General features: G+C 40.8%; 1 protein-coding gene and 1 long non-coding RNA gene across 2 annotated transcripts in view; one reads left to right on the top strand and one right to left on the bottom strand.

The window, feature by feature from the left end:
* usp43a (ubiquitin specific peptidase 43a) overlaps positions 1–20984 on the top strand; it is a 477870-nt gene extending 456886 nt beyond the window's left edge. Inside the window, exons 13-16 of the mRNA XM_072242187.1 lie at positions 2858–3086; positions 12184–12342; positions 17700–17858; positions 19194–20984. Coding sequence (XP_072098288.1) covers positions 2858–3086; positions 12184–12342; positions 17700–17858; positions 19194–20455 — 1809 coding nt within the window. The 3' untranslated portion in view covers positions 20456–20984. The remainder of the gene's footprint in view (positions 1–2857; positions 3087–12183; positions 12343–17699; positions 17859–19193) is intronic.
* LOC140187169 (uncharacterized) overlaps positions 9414–23123 on the bottom strand; it is a 32126-nt gene continuing 18416 nt past the window's right edge. The window contains exons 3-4 of the long non-coding RNA XR_011883025.1: positions 14422–14525; positions 9414–9771 (exon numbers count right to left, since the gene is read on the bottom strand). This is a non-coding gene — a long non-coding RNA (uncharacterized lncRNA). The remainder of the gene's footprint in view (positions 9772–14421; positions 14526–23123) is intronic.

The raw sequence follows: 23123 nt of genomic DNA, 5'->3' as shown, positions 1-23123 counted from the left end.
ATGAGGCATTCTTTTAGCGAAAAGAGGCAAAGCTCCAACAGAGTGTTCTTCGTATAGGCCGATCTCTTTGCTAAACGTTGATGTTAAAATTTTGGCTAAAGTTTTGGCCCGTAGATTGGAGAACATTCTACCCTTAATTATTTCTGAAGACCAAACTGGTTTTATTAAAACTCATCTCCCTTTTTTCAATATACGGCGACTATTTGATATCTTATACTCACCTTCACTGAGATTCCTGAATGTGTCATTTCTTTAGATGCGGCGAAAGTGCTTGATCATGTGGAGTGGAACTATCTCTTTGCAGTTTTAGAAAAATTTGATTTTGGCCAAAGTTTTATTACGTGTATTAAATTGTTATACTCCCATCCCACTGCCTCTGTCTTGACTAACTCTCTGCAATCCCAACCTTTTAATCTTAAATGTGGCACCCGGCAAGGGTCCTTACATTTTGATCTGGCCATACAGCCATTGGCAATTGCATTTCATAGCTGTGCTGATCTGATGGGGATTTGCGGGGTGGGTGTTGAGCACAAAGTCTCTCTTTATGCTGATGATCTTTTACTTTTTATATCAAATCCGACTACCTCCTTACCCCCAATGTTTTCACTCCTTAACAAATTTAGCCAGTTTTCCGGTGACAAACTTAATTTACATAAGAGTGAACTCTTTCCAATAAACAGAGAAACACAAATATTAGAGTTTCACAAGCTCCCTTTTAAAGTAGTGAATAATCAATTTACTTGCCTTGGCATTACAGTAACAAAGAATTATAAGCGTCTTTTTGGAGAAAATTTTACTGATCTCTTAAATCATAGTACAGAGTTTAGTACAGTGGTCACCCCTGTCCATGTCCCTGATGGGTCAAATTAATGTCATTAAAGTGTATATCCTTCCTAAATTTTTATACTTATTTCAATCTTTACCAACTTTTATTTCTAAAGCTTTCTTTGACTTGTTAGACTCAATTATTCCATTGACTAAATAAAGCTCACCTTCAAAACCCTAAAAGTGTAGGGGGTATAACCTTGCCCAATTTCCACTTATATTACTGGGCAGCCAACATACGTTGTCTTATCTTTTGGTCTTACTTTCATAATCAGTCTGACTGCCCAAATGGGTGGCAATGGAGTTGAATTTTAATAAGATTTTCTCCATTTCCTTGGATCCGCACTTCCTTGCCGTCCTCCTAAACCAATTGATAATCCTGCTATCAGGCACACTCTGAGAATTTGGGCTCAGTTTAGAATGTATAATGGTCTTCACGGTTTCTCTCTCTCTAGTCCTATCTTACATAATCATCTCTTTCAGCCTTCTATGCATGATTTAACATTTCAAGTCTGGCACAGACAGGGCATCAGATGTTTTGAAGATCTTTTCATAGACAATTGTCTTGCTTCTTTTGAACAACTGTCTGTAAAGTTCAACGTACTGAACACTCACTTCTTTAGATATCTCCAAATTAGACATTTTATCAACCCTTTATTATCAAACTTCCCTAAGGTATCAGATAAAAATGATGTTGACTTGTTTCTTCATATGAATCCATTGTGTAAAGGTTTAATATCTACTATTCGAGATAAGTTAGCGACTTTGAGGTGAGCTCCCCTTGACAAAATTAAAACTGCCTGGGAGCAAGATTTAAATTTTCCTTTGTCCAATGATGTATGGGATTCAATTCTCAAGTCAGTTAATTCAACTTCTTTATGTGCTCGCCACTGCCTGTTACAGTTTAAGGTCGTACACAGGGCTCATATGTCTAAAACTAAATTATCACGTATCTATCCAGATATTAGTCACTGTTGCGACAAGTGTAAAGGGGGTGAGGCTTCCCTTATTCATAAGTATTGGACTTGCCCTGGCTTGGAGAAGTACTGGAGAGATGTCTTTCTAACTTTATCCCATATACTTAATTACCATTTGGAACCTAATCCTCTGATTGCTCTTTTTGGCACCTCAGGAGAGGTTGACACACACCTGAGTCCGACTAAACGTTGTACGCTGTCCTTTGCCTCTCTTTTAGCCAGATGTGCAGTCCTTCTTCGGTGGAGAGATGCTGCCCCACCCACTCATGCTCAATGGCTCAGAGACATTATGTCCTTCTTAGACCTTGAAAAGATCCATTATTCACTTCTTAATTTGGACATAAAGTTCCAAAGGGCGTGGGGACCTTTTCTTGAATATTTTCATAATTCCTTCTTAGGTTAAAGGTCCATCCCTTTTTTTTCCTTCTGCATATAAATCCCTTACTTCCAGCTTCTTTTGGTTAAGATTTACTGTTTTTGATGTGTAAACATACTATAGCCTAGCTAGTAGGCAACATACCTTCTTTTTATAAGTACAGCTCTGTGGAGATAAAAGTTCTGATTAACTTTTCTATATATTGTAAGGTTGGCTTGGAGTTGGGTAATGGGAGGGTGGGGTGGTAACTAACTATACATGATTCTACCATGGGTGCTTTTTTTTCAACTGTTATGAACTGTACATTAGATACCTTTGTTTTGCACTGTACAAATTTCTTCTTTACTGGGTTTGTTTTCCTTCATTGTAGAAACTAGAAACTAATAAACATATTAAATATAAAAAAAGATTGTGGGTTTAATAATCTTTCAAATAATACAAAGTTGTCAAAATACAGTTATAATTTGTTTTTGCATCAGTATTTTCATGTAACTAACTGGGACATGAGGGAGAAGAAGACATTTTTATTCTCTCCCCATGAGTTGTGGGAACTGAAAGGATTATGACAATAATTTGTTCATAATGATGCTGACAAAAGTTTTTTTTCAAAGTTTTTCTTTATTAAAATATCAGACAGACATACAAGTTTAATATATGGTATTATGTTTCCATTTTTCAGGTGGGAGAGAGAAGAACCAAGTTGTCCACCCTAGTGAAATTTCCACTCATTGGCATTGACATGGCACCACATGTAGTGAAGAGAAATCAGAGCACTAAAAACTTCTTAACCCATTGGTCACCATGGCGACGCCCACGTACTCCCTCTGGGAGTAAAGACGAAAGCTTTGTGTATGACTTGTATGCTGTGTGCAACCACCATGGGAGCATGCAAGGAGGTCACTATACAGGTAGGGTCTCGTTATTCTGGCACTTTGGCGCAACATATCCTTGATCAAGATTGTTACATTAACTTATGCAAATGTCACACAACAGGACAGCCTTAAGATCATTAAAAATAATGCAGGGTCTTGTCCTGAAACCATTCTTTTGCCTCCACAGATGTTGCTTGACCTATTGAGTCCCTCCAGCCGTTTATGTTTGCTCAGCCTTAAGATTATGTGTAGATTGAAATGTGCCCAAAACAAACAAGTATATTTCAAGTTTTAATCTTCCTCAGCAAATCAAATTTAACTGGCCTGATTCTTTTTCGTTAGCCTTCAGCTTTTGTGGCCTTAAAAGGGGCTGGCTTACTCCTGTGTTTGTACAGAGGATCATCTAATGTATTAACTGTTGAAGGCTAAATACAGCCACCTTAACAAGTATTTTTAATAAATGCAACCAAGAGAGCTGGTTAGTTGCACAGCTTCAAAGCAGATCAATGCCAGATCCTGACATGAATGAGGACTTCTGATCCCCTATATCTGCAGCACCAAACAACTATTAAGAAATAATTAACCTGGACTCGTATTTGCTTAGCAATACTTTGTGGCTTTTGGCAAGGTTTCAGTTTAACCAACAAGTGTTCTCTTGTGCATAGGCATTGGTTTTCTTAGAAGCAGCAGAACACGATCTTCCGTGAGCGACTTCAGTAGCAAGCTGTTTGCTCGCATTTCATTTAGGGCTTTTATTTAGAGCATGCACTTCCTTCAAGCACCAATTTGATCCATTTTGGCTATCACATTTATTTGCGGTATATCCCTTGACTTCTCACAGTTCACAATTGACCTTCAAGTCTAAGAGCTAACTTCTTAAAAATATATCCCTTCACAGAATCACAGAGTCATACAGCACAGAAACTAGCCCTTCGACTCAAATGGCCCATGCCGACCAAGATTCCTATTAAACCAATTCCATTTGGGCCACATCCCTGTAAACCTTTCCTATCCATGTACTTGTTCAAATACCTTTTAAATTCTGTTAATGTATCTGCCTCAACTACTTCCTCTGGCAGTTCATTCCATATACAGGTCAATCTCTGTGTGAAAACATTGCCCCTGAACTTCTTATTAAATTTCTTCTCTCTGACTTTAACTTACGCCCTCTAATTCCTGATTCCCTAAAACTAGGGAAAAAGACTGTGCACATTCATCTTATCCTTGCCTCTTTTATTTTTATACACCTCTATCAGATCACCCCTCATTCTCCTGTGCTCCAGTGAAAGAAAGCCAATTTTATCATTGCTCAACCTCTCTCTATAGTTCAGTCCTTCAGGTCTTGGCATCTTCATTAAGTTCCTCGGCACTCTTTCCAGCTTATGGCATACTTCCTGGAGCAGGATGACCAAAACTGAACGCAGGGTTCTAAATGCAGCCTCACCAACGTCTTGCACAACTGCAGCATAACCTCCCAACCTTTATACTCAATGCCCTGAATGACGAAGGCCAGTGTGCCAAAAGCTGCCCTCCCCATCCTGTCTAACCGTGGTGCCAGTTTCAGGAAATCATGTACTTCTGCTCCTTGGTCCCACTGTTCAGTACTCTACAGGGCCATACCATTCATTGTGAAAGCCCTTTCCTCATTTACGTTCCGAAAATGTAACACCTCGCAATTATTACTCCTTAGCCCACTTACCCAGCAGATCAAGATTCCTCTGTAATTCCAAATATGCTTCTTCACTGTTGATGACACCACTTTATTTTAGTTTCATCAGCAAACTTAGCAACTACGCTAGAATAAGTGGGGCAAGGGTTGATGCTGCTCGTGCATGGGGGGACGCGGGGGACACGGGGCTTTGTGGCTCTTACATTGGCCTTGGGGAACACCACTAGTCACAGGTCTCCTGTCCAAATCAACCTTCTACCATCTCCCTCTGCTTCATACCTTCAAGCCAATTCTGTGTCCAACTAGCTAGCTTTCCTTGGATGCCTTGAACTCTAACTTTCCACCTTATCAAAGGCCTTACTGAAGTTTGCATATACTCCATCTACTGCCCTGCCATAATCGATCATCTTGGTTACTTAATCAAAAACTCAACCACAATTCTTCAGCAATGATCTCCCACCCACAGAGCCATGCTAACTGTCCCTAATCAACCCATGTCTTCCTAAATGCTTGTGTTTCTTATCCCTCAGAATCTCCTCTTCTACTCACCTACTGGGCTAAATATTAGACCTACTGGGCTAAATATTAGGCCTAATGGTCTGTATTGCCCAGTTTTTCTTTGCAGCCCTTCATAAATAAAGATTCAACATTAGCCACCCTCCAGTCTTCCTGCACTGCATCTGTCACTAATGATGTATTATTATATATGCATGTATTTCAGCCAGGACTCCAGAATTTCTTTTCTAGATCTCCACAATGCTCTTGGACGTTCTTTCCACTTACAGTATAACTTTTAATTTCTTGAATTGTCACTGTTAATTTAACAAAATCATGACACTAATAATACTTGAGGTTATCGCTGCTTGCAGTACCTTTAATTGATTGTGTTGTAATGTGTGTAAAAGTGGCCATTGTACTCCTCAGTAATTACAGTCCTATATTAACAATTATTGTGGTTCTGTTTACAGAAGTCCATTTCTGTGTTTGGTCACATGCAGCTTTGCAGCTGTCAGTTGATTAATTACCTAGCATTACATCCTCAAGACACAGTTTGGACTTCATTTAGCTCTTTCATGCAATGATAAATACGTCTTCATTTTACAGACCATGGTTCCTGGGACAGCAGGATGGCAGGCAGTTAATTAAATGCCAGCCACTCTGCAAAGATACGCTTCAAGATCAGTCAGGAGTTTGATAGGAACTGACATAATATGCCAAGTGGGATTAGTAGCAGCACTGATTTTTTTCAGCTTTACAGACAGCTCTAGATCTGAGGGGCTTGTGAAGCAGATTCAACTGTCTGGAGGAAGGAGTGGGCAGCAGTGCCTGATGCAAGACTTTGGGACCGCTTATGGGAATCTCTAGAGAGATTTCAGGAACTGAGAAAAGATACCTCTATGTCATTTGAGACTGGAGAGAAGCTAGTGCAGTATTAAAAGTTTTGTCAGCACTGTCAGACAGGATTTGCAGGGCACCTAAAAAACTGCAAAAAGATTGAAGGGGTGGGGGGGGTTTGGAATCTGATCTGACATTGACAGGATTGAGGGATGGGAGGATTGGTAGCACTGATAGAGGGTGGGAAGAGCTACCTCTATTTGGGAGACTCATTTGCAGATTGTGTCCCACCGGCCTCTTGAGAAGGCAAACATTGGAAGTAGAGCACAGGCCAGGACACAAGAGAATCTGGAGCAGCAAGCAATCCGCTGGAGGAATTCAGCAGTCAAGCAGCATTAGTGGGAGGAAAGAAGATGTTAATGTTTCGGTTTGAAACCCTGAATCCAGACTAAAGTTGGAGAGGTGAGATGGCCAGCATCACAAACTGACCAATTTAAACAACCAAAATAAAACTCTGGCCCTTTCTCTAAATCTGATCGTACCATTTCTGTGCACAAGATGGTGGTCTAGAAATTCAACCATATTGCACTCTTCCTCAGTACCCTACACATGAAATAAAGCATCTTTTTTTGTTTTGGGAATGTGTCATGATTCCAAATGTTTCTAAGTTTACTTGCATCACTGCACCATCAGTCACACATTACCCATTAATATGCTGCACATATTACCCATTCAGAACATCAGAGCGTTCACAGGATGTGGGCACAGATGGCCATGGCAGAATTTATTATCTAACCATAAAGTTCTACTGAAAAGAAGAGGCGTCAAAGAACTAACCATATTGGAGGGTCTGGAGTTGCGTTTAGGCCGCACTGGGTAAGGAACACAGGGTTCCTTCCTGGGAAGATATTAATGAATTGGGTAGGTTTTACATCAGCATAGCAGTTTTAGCATTAATTTTACTCAGGCTAATTTAAATTAAGTTCTGTTTGAATTCCCCAGATGCCCCAGGTGGGAAGTGCACTTGTGCTCCTAGATTGCTGGTTTGGGACCCCAAATACAACGAAAGCCCAGTTTCTAGACACAGCTATCTTAACTTGAATAGTTATCAGCTTTGTTAAATTATACAGCAGCTAAGCACAGCAGAATCGGGCAGTAGTGAATGTAAATTGAAATATTGAACCAAAGTTGCTGGATATTGACAAGGAACTTGACCACTGGTGTGAAAGATCAGTTTATTTGCCATGGTTCTTTATTCTCTGAGTGTATTGTTGTCTGGTGATGAAATATTGTCTCTTTCTTACTGGGAGAATCCCAGTCAACCTGAGGTGTGATAGGCTCAGATCCTGTATCCAACATTGGTATGCTGGTCATATCACAGCACATTATAAACCCTTCAAAGAAAAGGTACCTGTATCAAGAAAGAAAGTCACTATAGGGTTAAGACTTAAGAGGTTGAATAGAGTCATTGTATGTCATGTTTCTGATACTCCATTACAAAGACAGTTTTTGGGGACTAGTGTTACAGGTTCTCCCAGCTTACGAATGCTGTTCAGCTGGGACATTCCAGTAGGATGGATTTCCCTGTTGCTACCAGGCTTCTTCTGTTGAGTGTGAACTCAGTCCAACAGCCACATGTCCAACTTGCAGACTTTTCAGTTCACGAGTAGTCCACAGGAACTGAACCCTGCCAGAACCTAGGAGTGACCTGTGTTTCAGGATCCGAATCAGAATCAGGTTTAGTGTCACCGGCATAGGTCGTGAAATTTGTTAACTTTACGGCAGCAGTACAATGAAATACATGATACGTAAATATGGAGAAGAAAAACTGAATTACAGGAAGTATATATATATGTCTATTAAATAGTTAAGTTAAAATCAGCAGTGCAAGAAAAAACAGAAAACAAATAGTCAGATTGTGTTCATGGGTTCAATGTCTGTTCAGAAATCCAGAGGGGAAGAGGGGAAGAAGCTGTTCCTGAATCACTGAGTGTGTGCCTTTAGGTTCCTGTACCTCTTGCCCGATGGTAACAATGAGAAGAGGGCATGTCCTGGGTGGTGGGGAGTCCTTCATGATGGATGCTGCCTTCTGACCAGATCTCTATATTATACAACTACAATGTGATTGATTCCACAATAAATACCATGGACTAGAGCAACTATATCATTGCAGGACAATCTACTGCTTCACCACTATTTTATACAAGAGTGATTATAAGACTGTAGTCTGCCTTAAAAGCAAGTAGAAACGTACAACCAAATAGCTCCTTAAGCATTTCATCAAGTACCAAAACTTCGCTTTTTATGCTGTGCTATTACCAGAGTTGTAATAACAACAGGAAGTCATCTTATCAGATTGCATGTGGAGGAGTCTGTTATCGACTATTTCCTGATCATATCTACACCCAACAAACCACACCCCTGTGCGTCTTTCTTTCTCTGCATAACAAATTATGAAAATGAACTTGCACATCTTTCACAAATTCTAAAGCAAATTTTATTTTGCATCCTGCTACACGGAGAGGGAGGAACCATCAGTCGGTAAATGTGGTTAAAGACAGATGTACGGCTTTACAACTTGTACATAAATGAAGACAAAGGTGATGCACACTAAGTTCAGCATGTTATTTCCACGGTAATAAAAGTGTAACTTTCTCATTCCTCCTTGCAGTAGCCTTTAAATCAGCTGATCAGTACCTTCTCCTTCCTCACTTCTCGATTGTTTACTGGATGGTTTACCTTTAACTCCAGTTTTATATTTTGAATTATAGTCAAAATATCCATAGCAATGGCACTGAGAAACCATGAGGCTTTACCCTGGTTCTTCCACTTCATTTATAATGACAGACCACCAACAACAATCTGAAAACATTTGCACTGTAGCCACTTTATTAGGTATAGGAGTGGAGCCCAGTTTCGTCTCCTGCTGCTGCAGCCATCCACTTTAAGGTTTGGTGTGTTGTGCTTTAAGAGATGCTCCTCTGCAAACCACTGTTGTAATGCAGTCTGCTGAGCTCATCCAGCATTTTGTGTGTGTTGCACCATTGTAATGTGTGGTTATTTGAGTTACTGTCACTTTTCTGTTAGTTTAAACGAATCTGGCCATTCTCCTCTGACCTCTCTCATTAACAAGGCGTTTTTCCCCACAAAACTCAAAGGTTGCAAAGGTATATTTAATGTCAGAGAAATGTGTACAATATACATACTGAAATGATTTTTCTTCGCAACCATCCACGAAAACAGAGGAGTGCCCCCAAAGAATGAATGACAATGAAATGTTAGAACTCCAAAGTCCCCCCCCCCCAGCTTCCCTCCCTCCCACGTGTAAGCAGGAGCAAGCAACAATACCCCTTCCCCCACCGGTGTCTCCATTTCACAGCGAGAGGGGAGACAATACAAACAACCAGCTGGTTTACAATGTTAAAAGTCCATTGCGTTGTTTTTTCTGAGCTCTGTACCCAAAGATCTTGGGTCTCTGGGCACACAGCCAGAGATCTTCCATCTCCAATGACACACTGATCTTCTGCAGAGGCACGGACCTCTGACCACCCCATCTCCAGAGCCACAAAATCTCAGTCTTCCAAAGGCGAGCGAAGCTCTTAGGCCGAGCCCTTGGTGTGCCAAATAACAGCCAGTCGTGAAACCCCGAGAGCGGGTCCCATTCCCGCAAGGAACCATAGTCAGCAGGTAACTCCAGGTTGCTGTCTTCAAAAGGACCTTGAAAGGGAAAAATAGAGATATTAATGATGGAAATAGAGCTGTTTCCAATGATGCAAGCAAAGGAGTCGCCGTTAGGCGCCATTAACCCTCCTAAGCTCCTCCCCCTAACTGACACTCACTTGATTTTTTTTTTGTTTTTCTCACCATTCTCTGTAAACTAGAGACTGTTGTGCATGAAAATCCCAGGAGATCAGCAGTTCCTCAAACCACCGCATCTGGCACCAACGATAATTCCATGATCAAAATCACAACAATGGAATCTCTTGACCATGTGTGGAAGCTTTTATGCATTGAGTGGCTGATTAGATATTTGCATTAATAAGCAGGTGTAAAGGTGTACCTAATAATGTGGCCACTGAGTATATATCAATGCAGGTCTACCCCTCTGCTATCTTTCACTGACTCTCTGTCAGATTGCTAACCTGACAGAAATGAACAGCAATGGCACAACCAGTGGTATCTGGACAACAGGATCTAACGCTAACATGTCAGCGCTATTAGTCGCACCATTGATTCAAATGGTGGCTTTATCTGATTTCACAGACCTTCTGATCATTTGAAAAACAGTTTAAAATGTTTCTGGTAGACTGAGACTGTCATTGTTGTCTGGGAAAGTGTTTGGCTTAAATTTGAACATCAGGGACAGAAAGATCCATTTCTGAGATGCAACAGATTGATTTTGTGTATTATGAAAACCAGCTTGCATCCATTCTTGTTAATGACCTTTATTATACTTTGTAACTGTTAGAATGCAAATTCATGAGTTGAACGTTGGAAATATTTATACATTGTGCCTTTGTAGAATAGGAATAACAAGATTCCAATCATCTGTATTTACTCGTAACAAACAATCCACTGAATGAATTTAGTAGGCCAAGCAACATCTGTGCGGCAAAAGGATTTTCAACGTCTTAGCTTGCAGGATTGTAATAGTAGACTCTTGTGAATCCATCTATATTTTATTATCTATTATTATGCCTTTCTCAACATAAGCATTTCCCAAGGTGATTTGTAATCAGTTAATTGTGTACGTCATATGGTATTTTGGTGAAGTACACCATCCAATTTACAGAAAGAAAGAACAATGATAGCATTGACTGAATGATACATTCATGCTGTGACACCGGGGCAATCCCCTACACTTTCCTACATATCCCCATGTCCACAACAGAGGAAATGGGGTCTTGCTTACCTCCTTATTTCAAAGGCAGTATCTGCTCAGTCACTTTGATTATTACTGAAATTAAAGTTGCATCAATGACCTTCAAATTTGGAGCAAATGGTCTTATCAACAAATAAAGATTGATATCATATGGAGTGATTCAATTGGCTAGCGCACACCTTATCTACTTTGAAACTTCAAAATACACTCTTATGGCCTGCTCTGTGTAGTGACTGCAGAATCTAGAGGATATCTTTTGCCTAAGGTGCAACATTTTTGGAAGAGTAACGGTGATGTTGAGTGATAAACCTGTGTATAAGTTATGTGACTTTTTTTGGTTCGCACCATGGGACAGCTTTGGTGGTGTGTTAACAATCCATGCCCATAGAGAGGTGCAAGCTGAAGTCAAAAGGGTAACAGGCGTATGAAGTTAAATTTTTAAAGTTTGATTAATTTTTCTCTCATTCATAAATCTTTTCAAGCACGCACTATTCCTGTCAAAGGAGAAAATGAAATGAGTTTAATCTCCAACTTAGCTACTCTAAAGAAAAAAACATTTTTCATTTGCACTGTACCCATCAAAAAGACTAAACTTGCAAAACGTTCTGAGAACTGATAGGTCAGAGCAGGGCGGGGTGAGAAAGCTCAAAAACATCAACATTTAAAGTTTAAAAAAACACAAAATATCAACATTGACTTTCATGAGAAGGCCAGTAAGACCATAGGACATTGGAACAGAAATAGAGTCTGCTCCAATGCCTGATTTATTATCGCTGTCAATCCCATCCTCCTGCCTTCTCCCTGCAAGCTTTGACACCCTTATTAATCATGAACCTATCAACCTCCACTTTTAATTATACCAAGTGGCTTGGACTCCACATCTGTCAGTGGCAATGAATTTCACAATTTCACCAGCCTCTTGCTAAAGAGATTCCTTCTCATCTCTGTTCTAAACGGACATCCTTGTCTTCAGAGGCTGTGCCCTCTGGTCTGAGACTCACTTAACAAATGGCCTTCAGCTTCCTGCCGATTCCTTGAGCTTACCAAGTGATAGAAAGCTATATGTGGGATAAGATGGAAGGTCCAAATGTTTGCGCTGCTTCATCAGCTGTGTACATATATTATAATTGCAAAATAAATATCTTAAGAGATTTTAACTACTGAATGAGCCTATTGTGCAATTGGAAAGAAATGCTTTGGAACAGCTATTTACTTCTGATTTATTGATTTCACTCTGTGTTTACCAGCATTCTGCAGAAACTCTGTGGACGGGCAGTGGTATGGTTATGATGACAGTAATGTAGAATTGATTCCAGAAGAAGAGATCTGCACACGTAGTGCCTACATACTCTTTTACCAAAAAAGGAACACCATTCCACCCTGGTCAGCCAACAGCTCTGTAACAGGTGCGTGGAGGTTTGTTACAATCATGACATGGTATTCAACGGGCCACTCTTTTCAGTCTAATGTGCTTGGAAGTGTCTACAAAATACGCAAGCAGTTGACCAAATTGGTTTCCTGATAACCTACAAATTGATCATGAAAGGAATGAATTCAAGCACAGGGTGAGTAGAGAGGAGCAGGAGAAGGAGGGTGTGTTAATGATGATTGGGAGAAAGGATCAGACTTAGGAGGCCAGAAAGAAAGATAATGAAGTTAATGGTGAAGAAATTGGAGAGAGAAATCTGCACTGTTGAGAGATGGCAAGGTGGCATTAGAAAGAGATTTGCAGAATGGGAAGATAATTGGGGAAGGGCAGAAAGAAGAGGGGAATGGTGAGTCGTGAATGGGGAGATGTCTTTTAGTGGCATAATGCTGGTTGGGTAATCAGTGCATCGACACCCAGAGACTGGGTGGGATTGATCATTGACAAAGGGAGCTTACCTGGAAGAAGACTTCCTGGTAGCAACCCAGGTAAGACTGAGCACCAAAACTGGTCTCACCCATTAGACCTGCTTCAATCTGTCAGGCATTTCATTTTCAGGCCCAATCTCTTCATAAATTTTGCAGGTAACAACAAAACAAGTTTTTGCGCTGCTTGCGTTCAGTGGCTTTCCTGCATATCTGTGTTGTACACATGGAGAACTCTCACTAGAGCTGTGATTTGAGCTCCAATTATGACCTCATAATGCCAACTTTGGACTACACGAGAAAGGCTGCAGAGGAAATGTCTAAAAACTTCTAGATTTGAAAATTGTAATTATGAGCATAATTCAAATAATATAAAGTTGTTAGAACACAGGAGACTGGGGGCGACTCAATTGTGGATTATACGATTATGAAGAATCTAGACAGAGTCAATAAGAAGGATCTATTTCCCTTCGCAGATGGGTCAAAAAGAGTTGATGTAACTGGTAGAAGGATTAGAGGGCAGGTGAAGAATTTTGTTTTCACCCAGAGTGTCATAGTGGTTTGGAACTTGCTGTCCAATGGTCAAAGCAGAAACCTTCAGCACATTTAAATAGTAGTTGGATGTGTAGTTGAAGAGTCACAATTGACAATGCCATGGATGTGGTGCTGGTAGATGAGAATAGGTTTGAAATGTCGCTCAGAGAAATTTGGTTATATATACCAACCAAGGTTTCTTTTTAAGGAATTCTATTTTTTAACGTATGAAAAATGTTGTGCATGTAGTAGAATATGTAGTTTAGTTAGCACACAACACAGAAAAGGCATAGACTATTGTTTGTACGTGCTACAAATATTTTGACAGGCTCTACAGACAAGTGAACACAGGATGTTACACTTAAGCTTATGAAATTAAAGATAGGATTTATTTTGGGTGTTGGTTCATGCAGAGTGACTGAGCTAGGTTTAGAGTACTTGAACTGCTGAGGAAGAGGACGTGAGATAGCATTGAGCTGGGAAAGTGGTTGATTGAATTGGGTCTTGATTCATGTTATAGATTGGTCACATTGAGTAAGGTACACTTCTGTCAAAATTGGTTAATGGTAAACAAGCTTACACCAAGATGTAAGTATGTGGCTATGTAGGACAACAGGTTGTTGTTATGAGCAAAAAGATACGTGAGATAATTTGCAACCTCGGTGAAGAAAGATGCACCCACAAAATGGCTTTATTAACGTACAAGTGCTGTGCCACATGCTTTTAATTTTGAAAAGCAAGCACAGCTATCACTGAAGCACCAGACAGTTGTTATGTTGCATAAATCAACAATATTTTCACAGAAACAACAAATTACCAATAGATTTTGAAATGGAAATTCTTGATGAATTTTGCACCAATTTTACTTTTTCGTGCTGAACACTGAAAAGTTGACTTGATCTGTCATCCTGAAAGTTGATCATTAATACTGATAACATCTGCTGTTAAGGAACATTTGAATACAACTCTTGCCTTAATGAGGCTGTCTTTTCACATTTGAGAGACACATGAGCAACTAGCCATACCCATTGTTAACTGTGATGATACAATAATATATATGCATTTTATATTTGTAGGACAGAAGTCTCAGAGCAACTTACTTTAGCTGGGTGTCTGGTTCATTCACAATGATAAGGAGTTAAGCAGTAAGGCCTTCAGTCACTGTTCAAGTTTGCTTGCAGATCTGTAGTTTCCTATGTAATTGCTGTGACACATTAATAAAGAAGTATTTTTCCAAATCAACAAAAAATTATTTCAGAATAAAATCCAAGTACTTTATAAGTTAGATTTTTAGCCACAAAAATAACAGAAATATGGAGCTCCTGGTTATAGGTGTTTTTAGTTAGTGTAAACTTTGCCAATTAGTGAATGAAGTATTTGCTCTTCTTGGTGTCCCCATACCAACCTATTCCTGAGAGCTGCCTTCTTCAGAAAGAAAATTGGGTCCTGTTTTACATTTGCAGATCAGTTTTACATAACTGAGAAGTGATCTGCAGAACAACCAGAGGTTAAAGCGATGGGGATAAGCCCCTTTGTTCAGCTTCTTTTGCGGGCCCACTGGTGGCTTAAGATCTCTATTGGGTCTGTGGGTTTCTGTAAATAAAATAAAGTAAGGCATTTTATGTTTAAAGAAACTTGTAACACATTTCATTGAACTCCAAAGCCTACACAACAAAAGTGCACTAAAAAATTTTTCACACAATAACGTCATCACATCAGACCAGCCTCTTAAAGCGAAACCCCACCTCAACATTGGTGGTTATGAATTTTGTACATTTCACCCAGTTATGTTAACCTACACAGCCCCCCTCCCTCCCTCAGAATTCACTAAAATCGGCATTGTGAGCCTGTCTGGAGCTCGGATGAGCTGCCTGATTTGGGTCCTGTGTTCCATGGGTGGAGGAATTACAAGTGCCGCTGGCTCGTCGGAAGGTGCATTGACACGCTCATGGTTATGTTCTGATGGCAGGGATGTGGCAGCGGAACACTGCTAATCTTGGTGGGCCCGTTTAAGGCGACCTACCAAAATACACTCAGGTTTACCCCTCTTGTCTATGATAGAAGTCTTTTTGCCCCGTAACAAAACGGGGAACGGGTCATCGTAAGGGGGCCCAAAGCAATGTTGGTGTGCATCATGACGGACAATAACAAACAAGGCAGAATGTAGGTCAACAGGTACCCAAGAGTGCTGTAAGACATGCTTGTAGTTAGGAATAGGTGAAAAGGAATTGTATTTACTGAGGAGGCTGGAATGCTGTTGAGAGGCCGACAAGGCAGTTGTAGCATTAGGAATGAAACCACCCGGCACTTGTAACAGCAGCCCATATACTATCTCAGGTCCTTCTTTGGAGCAGCTCTGAGCTCCAGAATGACCCATGGGAGCCGACAACAGTCAGGGAAGCCCTCAGAGCAGCCTTTAAGGAGCGGTGAAACTGCTTGCATGGGCCATTGGACTGCGGTTGATACGCTGTGGAGTGATGTACCCTAACGCCGAGGTTCTGGGTCCTCGCAGCCCGGAGTTCTGAAATGAATTGGGGACTGTGATCAGAGGAAATAACAGATGGTGTGCCAAACCGAGCAACCCAGCTGCTGATGAACACTTAAGCCATGTCTGCGGCTGTTGTCGATGCTAGAGGGACGACTCCTGGCCACCTGGTGATACGGTTCACCATGGTAAGGAGGTGCGTGAAACCACCGGACGGGGAAGAGGACCAGCAATTCACATTGACATGATCAAATCATCGCTCAGGGACCTTCTGAACATGATGATTAATTTTTGCCTGATGACACTCCATGCAAACCGCAGTCCAATCATGCACATCTTTTCTGAGGCCATGCCAAACAAACTCTAGTCCAACCAGTTTCTGTGAGGCCTTCTGGACCCGATGTGAGAGGCCATGTATGGAATCGAAAACAGTCTGTCTCCAGTTTGCAGGCACGATGGGACAATGGCAACCAGTTGAGGCATCACACAGGAAAGAAACCCCAGCCCTCCTGAACTTAATGTCAATCAAACGCAGGCCCGTGTCTGTTGTTGGGCAAGCCTGGACCTCTGGGTCAGTAACTTGGTTGGCTGCCATGCCGGCATAAGCCACCCCTATGTGTACAGGCTCAATGGCGGCCGTGAGAGGCAATCGACCACAACATTATTTTTCCCCTCGTTGGAGACCTTGCTGACGGGGCTTATTGAGGTAGAGAAAGGAGGAGGAATGATGCACTGCTGCCCAGCTGAGTGTAGACTATCAGCCATTTTAGCAAGCTCCCTATAGTCCATCATGGGTGCATTAGTGAGGCCTACGTGAACTGGGTCAGGCATTTGTTGCATGAAGAATTCCTCGAAACTAAACAAGGATGTTGATTTGCCAGGACAGAAAGTGTGTGGTCCATTAGCTCCAAAGGCTTACCATCACTGAGACCAGGTAAAGAGAGCAACCGTTTGGCGTGCTCAGACTCCATTAGTCCAAAAGTCTGTAAAAGGTGAGTTTACAGCGATCAGTATTTATAGTGTTCAGGCGGGTGTCCAAGCTGACTCACCACTCTCACAGCCTTGGAATTGCTGAGCGACGCTGCCACGTAGAAATATTCGGTGTTGTCAGCGGAGATTTCTCGATGGGCGAGCTGGGCCTGTGCTTGTACAAACCAAGCAATGGCATTTTGCTCCCTAAACTCCAGCAGTTTCAAAGCGACTGTGTTGGCCAACATACTCAATAACTCGGGAATCGTCCTAGAGCATTGGGTTTAACAAGGTAGGTTTCCACAAAAGTGAGGCGTTTTATGTTTAACGGAACCCGTAACACATTTTATTGAATTCCAAAACCTACACAGAAAATGCGCTAAAAGCCTTTTACATAATATCATCATCACATCAGACCAGCCTCTTAAAGCAAAACCCCAACTCAATGTCGGCGGTTGTGAACTATGGACATTTCTACCAGTTACGTTATCCTACAGATCTCATAAGACTCTGTGATACTTCCTTAGCCTGGACTACCTGTGCCCTTACACTCCTCATTTCAACCCTGATCATGGGCCCTTATTTCCAGCACCTACTAACCCATCATCACTGGCCATGCAATAAACCTGTCCATCAGCTGGACAGGAGGCATAACATCACTAGGACTTCCACGCTCAAGATAGCCAGGATCTTCAGCCTAATACAACATCACTCACACTTAAATTTGGTAAGTTATTTAGGAAATTATGAACATCAACTTGTAAAGAAGGGGAAGCTAACGAACTAATTGCTCATTTCATCCCAAAATGTGATTGAGAAGTGTAATTTCCAGATTTGGCCAGTGTTGTAGCAGACCCAGAATGCTTCATAGAAGTGCTATGGTTTAATCTCGTTGATCTTATTTAATTATTTCTTATCATGCAGGTTCCACAAGTTCGTCAATCTCCGATCATTGGCTTAACCGGCTAACTGGAGACAGCAAACGAGGGAGCCTAGTATCTCGAGGGTCCACGAATTGCACATCCCTTCCTTCATCTCCAGAATCTCCTGTCTTTCCTGATAATCCGATAAAGGATAAAAATGGTACGATGAATTCAAAGTAGGGACCTCTGGTCATTACTGCTAGGGGCAGGGAGAGAATTCCTCAGTACTGCTTAACCATGACTGAGGACACAAGAGAATACAGATGCTGGAATCTGGAACATAAAATGAATTTCTAGGGGAACTCAGCTGGTCAGGCGGCATCTGAAGAGAGAAATGGACAGTTGATAATTCTGGCTGAGACCCTTCATCTGGACTAAAAGAGTGAAGGGAGGATAGTCGGTAGGAAGAGGTGAGGGGGAAGGCTGGGGTAAGAGCTGGCAAGCAGTAGATGGATCCAGAGGAGAATGAATTGATTGGCATTTGAGTCAGGTGGGGGAGGGAAGAGTGGAGAGACCAATAGAGGCTGGGAGATGATCAAAGGGTTTAAGATGACGGAATCTGGTAAGAACAGGGATGGTGGGAAGTTGAGAACAGTGGGAGAGGGGGAGGAGGATAGAAGTTTGCAATGAGTAGATGGAGTAGGAGAGGAAATAAAAGGATACTGGGTTATAGGGGTCATTTGGAAAGAAAGGGGTATATGAGAGGACCTGGATAGTTCAGAAGGAGACAGAAAGAGATAGAGGGTAGCACATTACCTGAAATTTGGGAATTTAGCGTTCATTCCATGGCATTGTAGACAACCCAAGTGGAGTATGAGGTGCTACTTTGATAGTTTGCATTTGGCTTCACCCTGTTAGTGGAGGAGGCTGAGGCCAGACAGATCAGTGTGGGAATGGGGAATGGTAGTGGGAAATTTAAAATAAAAAACACACAGCCATCTTCTAGTCCACAACATGAAGTTAAGGATGTGAATTGTAAGGATTCTCTTTGTCACTCACATGTGCAGCAGATCTGAATGCCACTCGGCTGTTGTAGATCAGTAACTCAGCGGCTTTGACATCACCTTTTCTGACCTGACTGGGCACATTGAGCTAGAAATGGTCAATTTAGGGAACAGGTTGGGAGGCACACCTTCCCTTGTCAAAACTACTAAACTGCCTGCCCCATAAAATCCACCTGAACTATCTGGAAGAATCGGCTATTCCCACAATGGTCTTATTAGCACCTCAGATCCCATCAAGTTTGCAGGAATCAGTTCATCTTCAATCCCAAAAATAGTTGAAGAAGAAAATATTCAAGTACAAACTCTTGACCCTCTTCCATCTTGTAGTCTGCTTTTCTTCATATAAATGTCATTTTTGCAATTTTGTAAATTTGTTACTGGTAAAAATAATATTCTGTAGTGTGCCAGCTTTTGAAAATATTAACTAGAGAAAGTAAGTTATTTAAGTTGTTTGGAAAACACTTTTACTGACAGTCTTCTGATCTTCCTAGGAGGATTTGAACTACGTCCTTTTGTACGTGGCATTCAAGGAAGGAGCATTAGTATGAAAGGATCATCTTCTGCTGCTGCACCTAAAAATGCAATTCTTAAAAACACAACTCTACGTTGGTCACTGGGATCCAAGGACAGACCAAAGTCAATGCCTGGTGCCCTGGTTGAGTATTTGGAATCCGGCCGTAGACCCAGGTGCACAAAAGAGTCCATTGTCCCAATAATGACAGGTTCTACTGACCTTGACTCTTTGCCAAACACAGACAAGCCAACACAGCTTAATTCAGATAGCTATGTTGACAGTACAAAGCAGCCAGGAATGGGATTGAGTGTAGATTACTGCATAAATACTGCTGGAAACAGGGATGGAAATGCGCCCATTGAGCGAACCTCCGACTCTTCAAACAACCTTCAGAGAAGCTGTAGCAAAGAGAATTCCATAGATGAAAAGACGAGTACACTGAAGAGAAATAGTAAACAAAGAGGCCCTGGAACCTTGCAAAGAAAATCATCGAAACTAACAGTTGATAAATCAGAAGGATATAAAGGTACACCACCTGTCAAAACAGAAGAACCTTTACAACCAAGAGATGACAGAATAAGTAAGAGTATTAGTGGATATAGTATTGGTTCTGTGAGTAGCTTGGCTCTAAGTGACACTTTGAAGAGAAGAAAAGGACATCATGGTGTTGAGAAGTTGGAAAAATCTCCCTCCTTGAGGAGCACGGATGTTGAACCAATCTCAGCTTTGATCTTTCAAGAAGCAGAGAAGGATAGTAAAACTGAAGAAGCAAAGCTGAATGATCGAAAGTTTACATTTTTGAAAACAAACTTTTTGAGGAAGGATTCCAAAAAGCAAAGTGAATTTGACAAATGTCGGACTGTTGAAAATATCAGTGGATCATCTAGAATATCTCTCTCCAATGGAGCATTGAGTGGTAAGCAGAGGGCAGACTCTATAAATGAGTGCAGGGCAAAATTAGATGTAAATGGAGCCAAAAACACTGCAAAATATAGAGAAGGATTAAACAATGGCAGACTTGGTATTTCAGGACAAGAAATTCGACGATCACAGAGCTCATCCAATATAGTGGTCAAAGATGACTTGACCTTGAAGAGATCAACATCACTTCAGAAGAATGGACCAATTTCTCAACAAGCTAGAAACCTGCATATGGAAAAGTATGGTACAATGCAGAGGGTGAGATACAGTACTTCTTCACTCGGAAGGAAAAAACCTGTGCCTGAATCAAGTTTTTAACAACTGTGGATTGAATGAACATATGAAGTGATTGTAGTTTTATAATTAGCTGCACTATTTTTCTGTTCCTTGTTTTACATTCTTCAATTAATATCCAATATTTGTAAGTAATGTTTGAAATTTTACACCTATCTAAAGACAAATGTAAGATTATATAGATTTGTTAACTTTCTGTGATATGAGCTCAGATGTTTCCCTTTAATATAATTGGCTTATTTTAATCAGAATGCAATAAGATTTTAATGTAGCTGAAACTCAGATAATATTCAAAATCTACAGCAAGCTTATTAACAAATTTTACTCACTAATTTGTTATAAAAGAATACTTTTGTAAAAAAAAAGTTTGTATTGTAGATACATTTGAATGGTGTAGGTATAAACAAAACTATCAATATTTACAGAAGAGGAAGTCTTTTTGCTGCCTAAAACTGAATGTCATCTGTTAACATCTATAATGTATTAAACCATCTTTATGTAAAGGAACATGGCACAAAGTTTACTATCGATTAAACATTATCAGAGTACTGAACATTTATTGTAAAGTGCCTGTTTTATTCAGGAATGATCCAAGTTCTTCAAACTTTAAAGAGTCATTCTTCCAAGATTACTTTCATGATGCTCGAGGTTAATGTTTGAACTCACATCCACAAACCCATCTGCTGATGCTCTGCCTAAGTTGCGATCCTTTTTCTGCAAGTTTGTTCAAGATATTTCAACTTTACGATGAGATTGGTCTTCACTCTAGACTCCTACAAATGCAGTCTCCAATCAGGAATGAGGAGAGAGAGTTTTGGCCAAGCCAGAGTACAATTCACAATAGAATACTGCCTCACGCAGAACTGCAGTTATTTCAAACAGTCGAGGATTCAGCCCAGTACCTTAGGTTCCTTAATGGACATGGTATTTGGTTGCTGAATCATCAGGTGTATGTAGGTGCCAGTTCATTTGGAACATGATCTAAGTGCTGCTTATATTAAAGTAGTGAATCAAGTCATAGTATTTGGAGACATAGGAGCATAATTAGGCCATTTGGCCCATTGTGTTTGCTCTACCATTCCATCATGGTTGATTTATTTTCCCTCTCAACCTTATTCTCCTGCCTTCTCCCTGTAATCTTTGACACCCTGACTAATCAAGAATCTATCCAACTTCGCTTTCAATATTCTCAATGACTTGGCCTCCTCACGGCATTAAATTCCATAGATTCACCACCTGGCTTAAAAGGATCTTTCTCATCTCTGTTTGAATGGCACATCATTCTATTCTAAGGCTGTACCCTCTGATCCTAGACACTCTCACTATAGTAAACATTTTCTCCACATCCAGTCTATCTAGGCATTTCAATCTTCGATAGGTTTCAATGTGATCTCCCCTCATTCTCATAAGCTCCAGTGAGTAAAAGCTCAGAACAATCAAACACTCCTCATAAACAAGAGAAAATCTGCAGATGCTGAGAATTCAAGCAACATACACAAAATGGTGGAAGAACTCAGCAAGCCAGGCAGCATCTATGGAAAAGAGTAAACAGTGGATGTTTCGGGCTGAGACACTTTGACAGTACTGGAGATGTTAACCCTCATATGTTAACCCTTTTATTCACAGAATCACTCTCATGAACCTTCTCTTGACCTTCTCCAATGCCAACACATCTTTTCTGAGATAAGGGGCCCAAAACTGCTTATAGTACTCCAACTGTGGTCTGACCAATGCCTTATAAAACCGCAGCATTGCATCTTTGCTCTTGTATTCTAGAACACTAATAGGCACCGGCAACCAACCAGAGTAGGCTTCCTTTATTCCCACTCTTTGTCTCCTGCCAGTCAGCCAATCTTCTATCCATTGTTAAGCAGCCTAATGTGCATCACCTTGTCAAAGGCCTTCCGAAAATCTAAGTAAACCAAATACACTGGTGTGTCTGTTGTTTCCTCAAAGAGCTCCAATAGAATTGACAGGATGAATTTACCCTTAAGGAAACAATGCTGACTTTGGCCTACTTTATCATGTGCTCTAAGTACCCAAAATCTCATCTTTAAGAATAGACTCCAACATCTTCCCAACCATTGAAGTCAGCATAACTTTCCTTTGTTCTACCTCCCTGCTTTCTTAAAGAGGGAGGTGACATTTTCAACTTTCCAGTCCCCCAGAACCATTCCAGAATCTAGTGATCCTTGAAAGATCATTACTAATGCTTCCACAATCTCTTCAGCTACCTCTTTCAGAACCCTGGTATGTACTTCACTGACTTATCTACCTTAAAATCTTTCAGCTTCCCAAGCACCTTCTCCTTAGTAATAGCAATTACAAGCACTTCTGCCCCATGACACTCTCAAATTTCTGGCTTACAACTCTTGTCTTCCACAGTGAAAACTGATGCAAAATTGTTACTAAGTTTACTTGCCATTTCTTTGTTCCCCCATTACTACCAGAACAATGTCAATTTCCAGCGGTCCGATGTCTACTCTCGCCTCTCTTTTACTCTTCATATATCTGAAAAATCTTTTGGTATCCTCTTTTATGTTACTGCCTAGCTTACCTTTATATTTCATCCGTTCTCTCCTTATGGTTTTTTTAGTTGCCTTCTGTTGGATATTAAAAGCTTCCCAATCCAGTGCTTTCTCAGCATATATGACTAATAAACTCCTTGGGCTTCCAGCTGGGCACAGGTATT

The sequence above is a fragment of the Mobula birostris genome, chromosome 24 (genome assembly GCF_030028105.1).
Source record: "Mobula birostris isolate sMobBir1 chromosome 24, sMobBir1.hap1, whole genome shotgun sequence".
Lineage (NCBI taxonomy): Eukaryota > Metazoa > Chordata > Chondrichthyes > Myliobatiformes > Myliobatidae > Mobula > Mobula birostris.
Note: the sequence above shows the minus strand (reverse complement) of the source record. Positions and strands in the feature narration are given on the sequence as shown.